The sequence below is a fragment of the Dasypus novemcinctus genome, chromosome 11, assembly GCF_030445035.2.
Source record: "Dasypus novemcinctus isolate mDasNov1 chromosome 11, mDasNov1.1.hap2, whole genome shotgun sequence".
Lineage (NCBI taxonomy): Eukaryota > Metazoa > Chordata > Mammalia > Cingulata > Dasypodidae > Dasypus > Dasypus novemcinctus.
The window spans coordinates 28,741,869-28,757,644 of record NC_080683.1 but is presented as its reverse complement, the minus strand read 5'-3'; the positions used below and the strand labels follow the sequence as shown (position 1 = coordinate 28,757,644).

Here is a 15,776-nt window from a genome sequence, read left to right as displayed (position 1 = left end):
AGAAGAATCCAACAGCAATTACTGCTGACCCCATAGATATTAAAAGCATTATAAGGGAATACTGTAACAGTAGTATACCCAACAAATCAGATAATCTAGACAAAATGGACAAATTCCTACAAACACATAAATTACCTAAACTGACTCAAGAAAAAAAAATAACAGATCCCAAATACTCATAACAAGTGAAAAGGTTGAATCAATAATCAAAAATCTCTTAATAAAGGAAAGGACCAGATGGCTTCACTGGTCAATTTTGCCAAACATTCAGAGAAGATTTAATACCAATCCTTCTCAAACTCTTCCAAAAAGTTCAAGAGAAGGGAATATTTCCTAACTCATTTCATGAGGACAATATTAACCTGATACCAAAGCCAGGTAAAAACATCACAAGAAAAGAATATTACAGACTAATATACCTCATGAAATAGATGCAAAAATACACAACAAAATACTAGCAAATCAAATCTAACAACATATTAAAATACACCATGACTGAGTGGAATTCATCCCATGAATGCAAAGTTGGTTCAAATTAAATAGTCAATATAATACACCACATTAACAGAATAAAGGAAAAAAACACAGATCATTTCAGTTGATGCTGAAGAGATATTTGGCAAAATCCCACTTCCTTTCTCATGATAAAAGCACTAAAATTAGTAATAGAAGGTAATTTCCTCAATACGATAAAAGGCGTTTATTAAAACTGTACAACTAACATACTTAATGGTGAAAAACTGAAAGCTTTCCTCCTAACATCAGGAAAAAGAAAATGATACTTGCTTTCACTACTGCTCCTTCATATTGTACTGGAAGTTCTATCCAAAGAAATTAGACAAAAGAAAAAAGAAGAAAGAAAAGGCATCCAAATTGGAAAGCAAGATGAAATGGTCCTTTTTATGGAAAATCCCCAAAGAATCCACAAGAAAACTATTAGAGCTAATAAATGAATCCAGCAAGTTGCAGAATACAAGATTAACACTATAAATTAGTAATACATAATGTGAAATGGAAATTTAAATAAACAATTCCATATACAATAGCATCTAAAAGAATAAAATATCTAGGAATACATTGGTCCAAGGAAGTTAAATACTTGCACTTCGAAAACTACAAAACTGCTGAAATTAATTAAAGAAGACCTAAACAAATGATAAGACATTCAAGTTCATGAATTAGAGGACTGTTAAGATGTCAGTATGCCAGAGGTGATATTCACATTCAGTATAATCACTATAAGAATTCTAGAAGCATTTTTTTTTTTAGAAATGGAAAACTCAATCCTCAAATTCATATGGAATCACAAGGGGTCCCTAACAGCCAAATCAACCTTGCGAAAAAGAAAATTAGAGGTTTTACACTTTCCAATTTCAAAGCATACTACAAATCCATAGTAATCAGAATAGTATGCTTCTGTAATAAAGACAGATATATGGACCAATCAAATGGAATTGAGAGTCTAGAAATGAACCCACACATCTATGGCCAACTATTTTCAACAATGTTGCCAAATACATTAAATGGAGAAAGCATAGTTTCCTCAACAAATGGTGCTGGGAAAACTGGATATCCACATGCAACAGAATGAGGTTGGACCCTACCTCAAATCACATATACATATTAATTGAAAGTAGATCATGGACCTGAACATAAGAGCTAAAACCGTAAAACTCTTAGGAGAAAAAAAGGAAAAAAGCTTCATGACCTTGGTTTTGGCCAATATTTCTTAGAAAGCAAAAGCAACAAAGGAAAAAATAGATAAAACGATTTTATCAGAATTAAAATCTTTTGTACATAAAAGGACATTTGTTAAGAAATGAAAAGACAATATATATAAAGGGAGAAAATATTTGCAAATCATATATCTAATAAGGGTTTAATATCCAGACTATATAATGAATTGCTACAGCTTAACAAATAAGACAAGCAACTTGATTACAAAATGGCAAAGGACTTAAATAGACAATTCTCCAAATAAGGCTAAACAAATGGCCAATAAACATATGAAAAGATGCTAAACTTTATTTAGTCATCAGGGAAAGGAAATAAAACCACAATGAGATACCACATCACACTCACTAGATCGGTTATTGTTTAAAAAAATGGAACATAAGTGTGACAAGGATGCAGAAAAACTGGATCCCTTGACCATTCTTATGGGACTGTAAAATGATGCAGTCACTGCGGAAAACAGTTTGGTAGTTCCTCAAGAAGTTGTAATTACCATAAGGCCCCCACCAATTCTACTCCTAGGTGTGTACTCCTGAAGAATTGAAAGCAGGGACTCAGACAGATATTGGTACACCAATGTTCATGGCAGCATTATTCACAATAGCCAAAAGGTGAAAACAAGCTAAGTATTCATTAACAAATGAATGGATAAACAAATGTGGTATATACATACAATGGAATATAATTCCGGTATAAAAAGGAAAAGAGATACGATACCTGCTACAAGATGTATGGCCCTCGAAAACATTATGAAATAAGTCTGATGCAAAATGACAAATCATATTGTTTGAGTCCACTTATATGAACTATGTAGAATAAGTAAATTCAAAGAGACAGAAAGTAGATTAGAGGTTACCAGGGTCAAAAGGGTAGGGGCGGCATTGCTTAACGGGTACAGGGCTTCTGTCTCAGGTCATAAAAAACTTGGTAATGGATGGTGGAGAGGGTAGCACAACATTGTGACTGTAACTTAATACTATTGAAGTGGAGCCTTAAAATGGTTAAAATGAGAAATTTTATAGTATATTTATGGTACCACATGCAAAAAGAATCACCAATTTTTGAGGCTATGAACTATGGCAATGAATCACTGTTGCTTCTTGAACCATCTAGGGCTCACAGTCTGAATAGTCCCTCAGGAATGAAGCTGTTAATTAAACTTCTTCCCTCAAATTGCTATCATGGCTGCACAAATCCTTTATCATACCAGACATGGCAACCCACATCATGGATAAGACAAAGGAAAGGCCACCAATGCATGGGATTTATTTTTCATTTGGTGGATCCAGAACCCTTTTAGTAAGAGGTGGCTGAAATCAATACTGCAGACTCAACCTCATCCTGCTGCTTGAACTTCTGTTTAGAGAGCCCTTAATTAAATATTTTATGAGATAAATTGAACAGACTTGGTCCAGTCTCTACTTACTGGATTAATCAGATGGGCAACAGAGTGGCTTGCTCATGAGAAAATCTGACAGAAACAAAGGTGGCATAAAGATGAAGTGTAGACATTATTGGGAGATAATTCTCCATGGGGCTCTTGAATTTCTGCATGTTTTGCAAGTAGAGGCACTAACTGCCTTTGTTCCAGACTGTATTTTCAAGGAACCTTTTTATTGGGAACAGATTTGAATGACAGAAATAGGGACTCTTTCTGGAGTAAAGGGAAACTTTGCTTATAACCATGAAAGTATAGTGTCTTCCTCCAAAACAAAGGGCAGGTGTGCTAACTGTGAAATAAAAACACAATGTCAAACTCCAGAGCAAAGTAAAGACATGCTTATTGCCCATTATGAAAAATTCAGGTTTTTTTAAGCTTGGGGTACTTTTCGTGTGATGCAACTCACTGTAAGTATAAGTGTTTGCCTGAGAATCTTTTTGCCTTTACCAGCACCCATGGCAAACCTACTTGCTAGCATGCCAGTAGGGTAAAATTTCAGACCCTTCACCATTTTAGATAGCTAGTCACTACAAAAGATAACCATCCAATGTCCTATGAGAGTTGGCATGTATTTCTTAACCATGTAAAGTACAAAATGATTTCTTCTTAATGGAAGAAGTCTCTTATTCAAGCAAAGATTGAGGGATGTAGACTCCTTTCAGTCTTGGTGTGTCATATTTGTCATTCAGATTTCAGGTTTGCTATAGTCATCTTTATCAAGCAACCTGAAGCAAATAAAGCATGGTAGAATGTGCATGTGATGTTTTTATTGGCCAAGCCTAAAAGTCGTGCACACCATTCCCATTTATGTTTCATTGACTGGAATTTCTTAAAATCTATTTCCTAGGTAGGGAATATATATCACTCAGCCTACAGTCATGATAAGAGGAAATGGGTTTGGTGAATAATTTTTCCCATAGATTGGAAGGTATTTCCAAGCAACAGAAACTTCAAGCATACAGACATTAACGTGGGGAAGACATGATTTTAGCATAGTAAAAAGCCTAGAATGCATGAAGTGTAGTGATAATAGGAGATGAGAAGCCATTCTTGAGACAACCTTTAACTTAGGCTGATGGTTCTCTCTGAAGATGACTGGTTGGTGGTGAAGGATTTTGATCATAGAAAGACAAAGTTAAGGAAGAGTACTTAAGAAGCTATCGCAACAGACCGAGTGAGCAAGTCATAACTAAGCTAGTGATAGAAGGGATTCACCCATAAAATCAATTAGCAATTATTGAGCACAGTCTATGTGTCAGGCACTGTGCTCGATGTTGGGCATATGCTAAATAGAGCCAGTAATAGGTGGACCAATTAGATCCATTTGTACACCAGTGGTGTACAAAAAACAAACAAAGCAAAACAAAAACGGTTAGAGAGAAGATAAGGAATAGCATGTGGCAGGGGTATCTGAGGAGAGGCATGTTCTGGTGGGGAAATAAAGAGCTCCATTTCAAATCATCACATTTTATGTGTTGTGTGGCATTTAGGTGGATTTTCCCATGAGGCATTGTTTATATATATCTAAACTCCATAGAAAAGATAATTCAGAGATAGTAATGCCTGTGAGAGACTGAAGGCCACAAGTAAGGCCTCTAACAACACACACATTCAGCAAGTGTGTCGATTGCCTTTATTTCTGTGGTATTTTTATTTTTGTATTCATTTCTTTGCTCTTAAAAAGATGAGCTTGTTACTCTTTGAACTATTGAACATAGTCTAATTTTAAGCTGCTTTCTTAGATATTTGGGTAGAAAGAATATTTAGTAATGCTTAGAAAGACAAGATAGTAACATTAAACTATTCAAAAAGAAAGCTGAAGTAATTTGAATTGGCACATATCATGGTTTGACTGAACTGGCCATAATTGTTGATGTTCTGTCCTTTAGTTCTTCAGATTGCTGGTTAATTGAGCTAGCTACACCTAAATTGATGCCAAGGAAGGGTCTAAGATCTTTATTTACACTTAGCATTTATTATTACCTTCATAACACTATGTTCCTTTTTTTATCATTATTATTTGGTAAACATTTCTGTAAAGAAGTATTTTCATCCCTGTATGCTCCAAGCTAACTGCAGTTGAATATGCAGTTTCAGGAAACAATCAGTGAAAATAAGACCAGATGACCTAAGATTTTCTAGTTAATTTTCATTTTTTACTGTTTTCTGGCTTTTCTTTTCTGCATACTTAGGACTGGCAATAATAAGAAAAAGGAGCATGCTTCCCTCATACTCCACTTTCTTCAAGTGTCCCCATGTCCTTTGTTGCCTGATTGACCTTATAGCCACTTTGTAGATGAGGCATTATTCCATGATTACCATGCAAAACTGAGCCTTGAGCTAAGGAACCCCGTTATTCCCAAGTTCCCCCCAAGTTAACTGCATTCATCACAGCCTACTCAGAAGATGCAAATGAGAATTCTTTTCCTTCTTATATAATTTTTGCTTATTTGAATTGCTTGATTTAATAGAAATTGTGGAAGGTGGTCTATAAACATTGTAACAGGGAACATCTGTGTCCCATTCCTGCTTTAATTAACACAGAGTGCTAATAAAGCCAAATTACAGCTTTCGACCCTAAAGGAGCCAGTGAGCATTTTCTGTGCCATAGAAATGGATTCGCCCTGCATGCAAAACAACCACTTCACTAGTATATTCCTGCAACTGTTTCAAGAACACTGTAGGACAGTGTGAATTCGCCAGCCCAAATTCATCATCCTTGATAAAAAAACAAAACTAAACAAAATAACCTTGAAGAGCAGCACTTGCTTATTTAGGCCAATTTCTCCGACTATTCATTTGAAGAATTTGATGAATGGGTCATCTGCACTTAACTCATCTCAGAAGGTACCAGGAAATTACGTTGGGACAAGTCTGGAGAGAGATCGCATGCTTTGGATTTTAACTGCAAAATGAAGTTTAGAAAGCCTGTCCTATTACCCATGTTTTAAACTAGTGTCCTTTCATATCGGTGTGTTCATAGTACCAGGTTAGGGACGGGGCTCCAGGATCCATACCCTCTGCCACCTTAGATTTGGGCAAAAGGTAGAATAGAGTATAAGGGTAGGCTGAGGCAAGGCTGTTCCCAGTGGAGTGTTGAGGGTTAGGTCCTACTATGGGGTCTATCCCTGGGGAAACTATTTATTAATAGGTAGTAGTTATACTGTGTGACCCAGAGAAGAAATAAACAGCACATGTTCTTCTCTAGCCTCAACTTGCTAGGCCAACCAAACCCATACTCCTCTAGTTCATGATATAGAAGATGGCATCTTATCTGACTGTGCTTGCTAGAAGTCTGTTAATATGAAGATCTATTTTTTTAATGGACTGTAACAACAAAACATTTATCATCACATGTAGAATTACCCAACAAATTTTCTCCTTAGATCTTGGGAAAATCATTTATTCCACAGTTATATTTTAGAAATTAATCTTCTGAACTTTTGTCACAACTAGACTGGATGCCTGTCAGTTATGAGCAAACAAAAAAAATTACTTCATATTGTTGATTATGTAAAGCTGGAATTTGAGTTATATCTTTTTATTACTTTCCTACTGTTTTAACTTTCTGGAATAGAAACCTAATTTGACAAAGTTTAATTGTTTAACTCTTCAAATGAGCATGTGTGACAAACTAATTTCTGTTTTTCTTATCCTTATATTTTATATTTCAGGAATCCTCCCACTTCTCTGGACTCCCTGATCATGTTAAAATAGTAGAAGTTGGACCTAGGGATGGATTGCAGAATGAAAAGGTAGTTTGCTATTAATTTCACACAGCCTGTTTTCATTCTAAATCTAAAAATTAATATATCTTAAGCTTTTAAAGAATTACATGAATTTCATGTCACATAATAATATTTGTTGCCAATTATTACTTGAATTTGCAAGTCATCAAAATGAATTTACTTTCAGCTAAAAAGTGATTTTCTGTTTGTGCTTTAATAGACCTTATATGATTTACTTATAAAATAATTTTTAAACTCTCCATAGGTTATAGTTCCTACAGATATAAAAATTGAATTTATCAATCAACTTTCCCAAACTGGCTTGTCTGTAATAGAAGTGACCAGCTTTGTATCCTCCAGATGGGTACCACAGGTATGTAGATCCATAATTTCTTAATTAGATCCTCAATTCAATTTTGCCAACAATCATTTCATAAATAGTATGATATGCAGTGTGATAGTAAATGCATATCATTAGTTACTTGCCATGTTTACTTTCTTATAAAATATCAGCCTGTATACTCAGATTTGATTAAAGTAAAACCCCTTTCATGAAACATTTTAAATAAAGTTTTGAGTCTTAAAAAAATATTTTGAACTCCATACTATACCTACGTGAATATTTGTTCCACTATACTGAATAGAGATTAGAGCTCCTAAATAAGTGATTTAGGGACCTGTCCTCCATTTGCCATTTTATGACTTTATGAATGATCTGAACATCTCCAGGTGCTTCAACCTTTCTGTCTATTAGAGGAAAGAGATGATGAACGGTCTGATACTTTCCCCATAGAGTGCTATATTAAAGAGGGAGAAATGTGGATAAACACTCTCCTTACTTCGTTCTTTTGGCACTTATATTTACTAGAGAGTAATATGTATTCATCACCAACAAAGAAAGATGCTCATTTAGAATCTTCCCTGAAAGATGATGGAGGCCACCAGCATCAGGTGGAGTTGCCAGGCAGAAGATAGGACTTGTCACTTCTGAGATTTGGCTCTGGTCTTTGAAATATGATTAGTAGCTAGCACCAATAAATCCCTCTCGCTTACCAATCCCATGCCTATTCTCAGTCTTTGGGTCCCTAAATCTCTCTGCACCACTTAACTCCTGTGATTACTCTATCACCTATTCCCCTGGTTTCCATTATTCTCTACTTTCCTGGTTCTGTTCCTTCCTCACCTGTTCTTTTTAAGTCATTTCTGACCTATTTTTCCATTACTGCTAAATTGAAGGCTCCCCTAAGGTTCAGCCTGCAGAGCTTTTCTCTGTCTATGTTCTCTTCTTCGGCATTCCTTCCAAAGTCAACTGTCACTTCTACAAGGATGACAAATCTACATTTCTAGTCTTCCCGTCTCTGATAATCTGCAGCTGAAGGTGCCATCAGTACCTTCAACTCAGTGGGTCCAAAACCAATCTCATTGTTATCTGACCTACTTCATGCTAATAACTCAACTGTTCTCTTAATGGACTTTGAATCCTCAAAGGGTTGTCTCTGTATCCAATCAGTTACTGACACATAAATCTTCTTCCTTCTTAATATACCCTATACTTGTCTCTTCTTTTTAATTCTCAGTGCCATGTTAATAATCCAGACCCAAATCGTCTGAGTAATTGTGGTACTCCCTTAAATGGTATTCCTAAACACAGTTTCTCCTTCTCTGTACATTTTGCTCATTGCTTCTAAAATAATCTTCTAAAAATATAAGCCTTCTCAAACTCACATTCCAAGTTTTTTAGAGATTCCCTTTTCCCCATTGAAAAAGTCTGTACTCTTCAAGTTGGTTTTCAGGTTCCTCTATACCCAGCTCCTTTTTTCCTTTCCAGCCTGACATCATTTTGCTGAAGCCCCAGTCAAACCAAATTGCTTCTTGTTCCCTGTTTACATGCCCTGCCTCTTCCATAGCACTTAATCTGTACTTGTGTATGTGTGTCTCAATTTCTGCATTTCTCTGAAGTTATAAAAATATGATGTAAAATGGCTTAAAACATTAGAGCCTTTTAAAATTGAAGACATCAGTGGGACAAATAGTAGTATGTCACTTTTCACAGAGTAGGTGTTCAGATATTTGGGTTCTTTCACTTATCCTCAAAACAGACTAATTCTCCTTCATCCCACTTGTCACTGCTTATAATTACATGTTTTTGTATATATTTTCTGATTATCTGCTTCCTAGACTCTAAGCGTTATTACGGTAGGAATCATATCTTTCTTGTTCATAATTGTGTCCCCAGTGCTTGATGCATAGTAAGTAAATGCTAAATAAATATTTGTGAAATGAAGAATGAATTAATCAGCCTGAAAGAACAATACATACTGCTTTTAATTCACTGGGGTGGACTAATGACTCAGCTTTGGTTCATGGATTTAGTCCTGCATAATGAAGGCCACACATGTTTTACTTAGGAGGGCATGGACAACATGATAGAACTAGACATATTTCCTTGAGACTGTCATTTTGCAAAATGGTAGCTATTTTTATTTCCATAGCGGTCATTAATTTTAGGGGAGTGTGAGACCCATTTAGTCTTCGTTCTGTCTTCATGAATTTATCCCCAAGGGAAATTGATTGATTATTCCTCAGACTCATCTAGGGATGCACCAAGTGACATTTAGAAGGACAAGGCTGAGATCCTTTCGAGACCAAGTTCTTCTTGCACAACTACCTAGGAGAAAAGGTGGACAAAAAAGGCAGGAGAGCAGCTGATCTGTGAGCAGTAATAGGAAAATGTCTCCTGGCCGCAGGTTAAGTGGATACATCTGATGAAACTAAATGACGAGGCGGCGGACTTGGCCAAGTGGTTAGGGCGTCCGTCTACCACATGGGAGGTTTGCGGTTCAAGCCCCGGGCCTCCTTGACCCGTGTGGAGCTGGCCCATGCACAGTGCTGATGCGCACAAGGGGTGCCCTGCTACACAGGGGTGTCCCCCGCATAGGGGAGTGCCACGCACAAGGAGTGCGCCCCGTAAGGAGAGCCGCCCAGCTTGAAAGTGCAGCCTGCCCAGGAATGGCGCTGCACACACGGAGAGCTGACACAACAATATGACGCAACAAAAAGAAACACAGATTCCTGTGCCGCCGACAACAACAGAAGAGGACAAAGAAGACACAGCAAATAGACACAGAGAACAGACAACCAGGGTATGGGGGGCGGGGTGGGTGGGAAGGGGAGAAAAATAAATTAAATAAATAAAATCTTAAAAAAAAATAAAATAAAAATAAATGATGATATGATTTATTCCGGGTTTGGTCCTGAATTGGATTCAGGAGTTAACATATAGAGATTTAATGAATGCATTCTAGGCTTAAAGTATTATCAAATAAATGACTGAATTATCACAAAGACCTCCTGAAGACAGCTGTGGTGAGGTGTAAGTGCCTCTCTAACTGCATTCCTGCCCACGTCTCACCTTGGGTTTGAGCAACTGACTGATCTCTCAGAACCCAGGGACTGGGATGAAAAGGCATGTGGATTGGTCCCTGTGTGCGAACCTCTAGCGTCCTGATTACCTGCCTCAGGACTAGTGCTCAATAGTGTTATTGAGGTGAAAGCCTGCCTGATAGACAGACAGACTGAACCTGGGCTCCACACAAGTTAACTTTTTCTCTTTGAAAAAGAGCCTTTTTTCCTAAAGATTAAAGAATGTGTTTACTTTAAATGTTGGATCAGGCCCAAAACGAATAATTAGATACTTTGTCCTTCACATACCAAGAACTGTGTTGTATTATTTCAGCTTTACTCCAAACAAAAAAAAGTGGTTTCAATAAATCACATATCTATAAAACAGCAGTGTGCCTGAATCAAAGATGGTATGAGATTCATCATCTAAAGTCACACCCGTCACTTACTAGCTAATATATTAAGTGTTTCAAAGGGCGCTGTTGAGGCAGTCTGAGTTTTCATGACTGTTGTTATGTTAGACTTCACCAAGCTTGGTGCTCAAGGCGTTTTCATTGTTGTAGTTAGAGGTTATCTCATCATGTTATCCCGCTGATATCATCATTTTTATGCTAACTAAAAAATGGCCTTCAGTCAGCAGAACTAGTTCATAATGTTAATTTATCTTTTGAAATTATATATCATTCTCAGTTTAGAAGGAAATTTTATGACATTGGACTTGTCTAATTTAAAATAAGGTCTGAGTTTTGGTGACAGGATAATTTTAGTACAACAGCTTACATATTTATTGTCTCAAGTATTTTCTACTTCATCTTAAAGACAAAGTATGTGTCTCTGAATAGGTACTATTATTTATTTGCATCTCCTTATTATATTTTCTTTCTTCAAACATAGGTCATGGGAATAGTCCTCTAGTTTATGTTTAGATTGCTGCTTGTTCACTTATTTCTTTTTTTAGCATTTTAAAGCTTTTTTCTCTTTTACAGTTTCCCTCCTACTGTTTTATTTGGCAGAGGCTTCCTAACTAAAACATTGCAAAGAAAAGTTCCACGGTAGCAGGGTGCCATATAAAACAGGATCCTACACCTATAATCTAAATGGTTAGAGATGATAAAATACCTGCCATTTAAAAAATACATGCTCTTTAAAATTTATCTGGAAAAAGATTTCCTTAGAGTGACATGTAATGTAAGAACCTTTGAAATGAGTCCAAATAGCCCCTCACTTAGATGGAATGAATAACAGTAACAACAGAAAGAAAACATGTTTATAAAAATAGTTTTATTGCAACTTTGGAATGTAGCTGTTAGTAGTAAGCTATTTAAATTATCATAAGTAGGCTAAAATGTTTTTAAAGTAAACTAGAGTTTTACATTCATTTTTGTTTTAGCCATTTGTTCAAAACATTTTTATGAACATGAGTGATTAGTGAATCTCATTCATTTTAAAATAAGAATATATTAACCATGCAAAGCACTGTATGCTTCTGTATATCATGCATAAAGTCCCAGTTATACATATTTACCCTCCATTCAAGTTTTAGCATTTGCAATGGGTGGGTCACAAATCTTGACATATCAGCCAGGACTGGGAATAGATTTCATTTATAAAAGTGGAAGGAAATATACATTAGAGCCTGGGGCACTTATTTACAAGTCACTTAAAAATATAGCCCAGGCACAATTTTAACAAGGAGAAATGCATAGATTTTTTTTCCTGTCCTCCTTTTAGTATGTGACACAATTGGTTCTTCATTGGTAATCAAAACACACTTACAGAATTGAAGTTTAAGATTTAAATTTATTCTGATAGATGCAGGAGGCTGTGGCCTACGATACTGCACTTTGTCCTAGCTTTCCTTCCAGGTTCTGCTCTTTGTGAGGATGGGAGTGTGGGGAAGAGGTAGGAAAGAGTGATTTGGTACTGGAAAACAAGAGGGAGAGGGAGAAGTAGAGAGAACACCGCCCCTAAATTGTTTTGCTGACAAGACATAGTTACCTGAGAGCAAAACGTCTCCATCTGGAGGGTGTTCCAGTCGTAGCTCATCCATGATACCCAGATGAATTGGCCTTCTGATGGAATTTACCAAGACAACAACTGCAGTTTCCATTTCGTGATGCTGAAACAGCCTCTTTACCCATGTAGGTGAAGGAGGGTGGGTGGAAAGGGGAGCAAGATTTAACCCAAACTTCCTCTGAAAGAGCCTGATTTGAAATGTTCAATTCTGTTGTCACAACACAAATTCGAGTGGAGTTTGTAGATTATAGCATTTTATTTGGAACACCAAAAGTTTTGCAAGGAAACTGGATCACTTTGAAAAATGGAAGGAACTTGAAGCTTCTAGGGATAGCAAGAATTTTTATAGACATATAAAGGAAGCTAGTTTGAGTCCTATTGGTTGGTTGGGGATTTGTCAGTCTTAAAGGGGTCGGTAGGTTTAGGACAGGGTTTGTATGTGTGTGTGTGTGTGTGTTTGGTATTGGATCAAACATGAATGATAGGCTTGATAAGCTACCTGGGTTGGCTACCTTGGTGGGATTTCCAATTTTAAATCATTTCAGGAGGAATCTCAAGAGGAAGTTCAAAGAGAAAGGAGGGCTTTTTTGTTTTCCTGTGCTTAGCGCAGCCACTTTGTGAAATGCCTTAGGACTCTTCCTGCTTACTCTAGGTTCTATGTGGTAAGCTGAGGTGCCTACAGTAGATGTGGATTCTGTTTATGTGTCTCAATCAGGAACTAGCCAATTTAAAGCACCCAGAATATTCATTGGTGAAATATCCATATTCTTTTATTTTTTTCCAGAATTATTAGTCTGAGTACACACTGGTAAAAAGACTTCCTTGGAAGAAAGCTTATATTAAGAGGTTTAAGGATCTGTTTTCCTTATAAGCAGCTTCTTAAATACACTAAGCTTGTTTTGTTTTTTGACTTACTGGAGCATGTCGAGTTTCTTACATGTTGAATAATAATTGCTGTTAGTTCAATATTTGGTCTCAGAGAATGATTGAAGTTCTGATGTAAATGACCTCAGGTGGTTATTGAAAGTTAAATGGAGCTATATCCACGTTGCTATGAGAGCTGTATCCATGTTGATAAAATGTTAGCTCAGCAAGAAAACAGAACACAAGGGTCCAGTATTTCCCACCTGATTTTGTTCCTAACATCTAATGCTCATGGACCACAGACCCTTCAGATTAGTTCAGTAGGTCCGGTGCTTTTCACTGACTATGTAGCTTGCAGGAAATAGTCTAGCTGTGTGTTTGTGTGAACGTATGTGTGCCTGTGTAATAAACTATGTATTATTCCATAGATCGCTGAAAGCTTGTAAAATTGATACTGGTTCTTCTAATTATCTGCATAACAAATAATCTCAAAAGTTAGTGGCTTAAAATTATATTTGTTTGCTCTTATGGTTTTTGTGGATGAAGAATTCTGGAATGACTCAATTGGGCTCTTCTGGCTCTAGATCTCTCAGCTCGTAGCAGTCAAATGATGGTGAGAGCTGGCACAGCAGTTGTTGAGTAGCCGAAGTAGCTGAGGGCTGGCTGGCACCTCTCCCTTTTCATGTGGTCTCAGAGCATCAGAGCCTCTCCCCATGGCCTCTCCACATGAGCTAGTTTGGACTTCCTCATAGCATGGCAACCTTAGTTAGCTAACATGATGGCTTAGGGCTCCAAATGTAAGTGTTCTGAGAGAGGGAACCAAGCAAAAGTGGTATATCATTTACACCCAAGACTTTTAAACTTTATAGTGTTATTTTACCCATATTCTATTTGTCAAGGTAATTACAAAGACTCATCCAGTTACAGAAGGAGGGGACAGATGCCATTTCTTGATCAGAGGTTTGGTATTCTTGAAGAGCAAGTCGGAGGAGAAATATCATGGGGGTCATTTTTACAATCTGCCACATTCATGATTTTAGAAACAGTTTTAATAATCTTACGAGTTTTATCATGCTAATGATTTACAAATACATTTGATAAAGAAACAGGTTCTGTATACTCTGAACCCACCAAATGTGTGTGTGTGTGTATTTGTGTGTGTTCTGATCCTGCCATGGCTAGCAATATGTACCTCCCTAGAGCAGTTTGATATAATTGATGAATTCCAAAAAGAAATATTGGATTGTGCTTGTAATCTGATCTGTACCTCGGCATGATTGAGTTATGATTAGGGCATTAAGTAACCCCACCCTACGTGGGTGGGAACTCACATATAAAAGGCATGGCAAAGAACAGAGTTCTTAATGTTGAGGCTTTTAATGTTGGAGTTTTGATTTTGGAGTTTGATGCTGAAGGCTTAAACTGGAGCCCCGGGAAGTCAGCATGCAGAGGAAAGAGAAGCCCACCCAAGGAAAGAAGGTACCTTGAAGCCAGAGTAAAGCAAGCCGCAGGAACATAGAAACCCAGGAAGCCTGAACCCTCGCAGACGTCCGCAGCTGTCTTGCTCCAAATAAACTTTGGTGAGGGAAGAAAGTTATGCTTTATGGCCTGGTATCTGTAAACTCCTACCTCAAATAAATACCCTTTATAAAAACCAACCAATTTCTGGTATTTTGCATCAGCACCCCTTTGGCTGACTAATACACTCATTCCCATCCCTCCCTTTGTAACAGTTTTTTCTTTGCCTTAATAATATTCATAGTGGATATCTGAAGGCAAGGTGGTTTGCCTAGAGGAGTTAAGAGATGCGAGGGAGAATGCTGCCTCCACAGCCCCTGTCACGTCTTTCTCAGCCTCGTCTCTGGCTAAAGTAGCCATGAGATAGAAACTGATGCATCAGTGCAGTGGTTAATATCATGTGTCAACTTGCCTATGTTATATTGTGCAGTTGTTTGGTCAGTCAAGCACTGGCCTGATTGTTGCTGTGAGGGTATCTCATGGATTTAAATCATTAGGCAGTTGATTGCATCTGTGGCTGATTACATCTACAATCCACAAAGAAGAGCCTTCAGCAATGGCGAGATCTCTCATCCAATCAGTTGAAGGTCTTAAAGGGAAAACTGATGATTTCAGCTGTCAGAAGGAAGAATTTCTATCTCTACTTCAGCCAACCCACTTCTCTGGGGAATTCAATATTAACATAAAGTTCCCAATTTGCGGTTGGTCCTATAGAATTCGGATTTGCCAATCCCCACAACCACATGAGCCAATTGCTATAATAAATATCTTAATATCTAATAAATATATATATATAATATATGTAATATATGTATAAATATATTTATCCTGTCAGTTCTTTTCCTCTGGAGAACTCTGGAGAACTAATACACAGAGTCGTAGGCATTTGCCTTAAAAACACTGTCCCACCACTCTTTGGGTCTTAGGTCTCCTCTACTAAGTTTTGCCCTTGCCAAATGCCAGGCCCCTCCAACTGGCCTTTAGTAACCACTTCTGTTCTGAAGTGGAACCAGCATTTCCCTGTATACAAGTTTCTAAACATGTAGGGCAAGTTAGGGAGTCATTCCTTGAGG

The 15,776-nt window shown here is 37.2% G+C and overlaps 1 protein-coding gene across 4 annotated transcripts in view; it reads left to right on the top strand.

Annotated features, from left to right (window-relative positions):
• HMGCLL1 (3-hydroxy-3-methylglutaryl-CoA lyase like 1) overlaps positions 1 to 15,776 on the top strand; it is a 176,124-nt gene that overhangs the window by 29,718 nt on the left and 130,630 nt on the right. For all 4 annotated transcript variants that reach the window (XR_011650074.1, XM_004453640.5, XM_004453639.4 and 1 more), the window contains 2 exons: positions 6,850 to 6,930; positions 7,169 to 7,276. Coding sequence is in view for 2 of the 4 variants with exons in the window: in XM_004453639.4 (XP_004453696.1) it covers positions 6,850 to 6,930; positions 7,169 to 7,276 (189 nt within the window). In the remaining 2 variants the exon portion in view is untranslated. The remainder of the gene's footprint in view (positions 1 to 6,849; positions 6,931 to 7,168; positions 7,277 to 15,776) is intronic.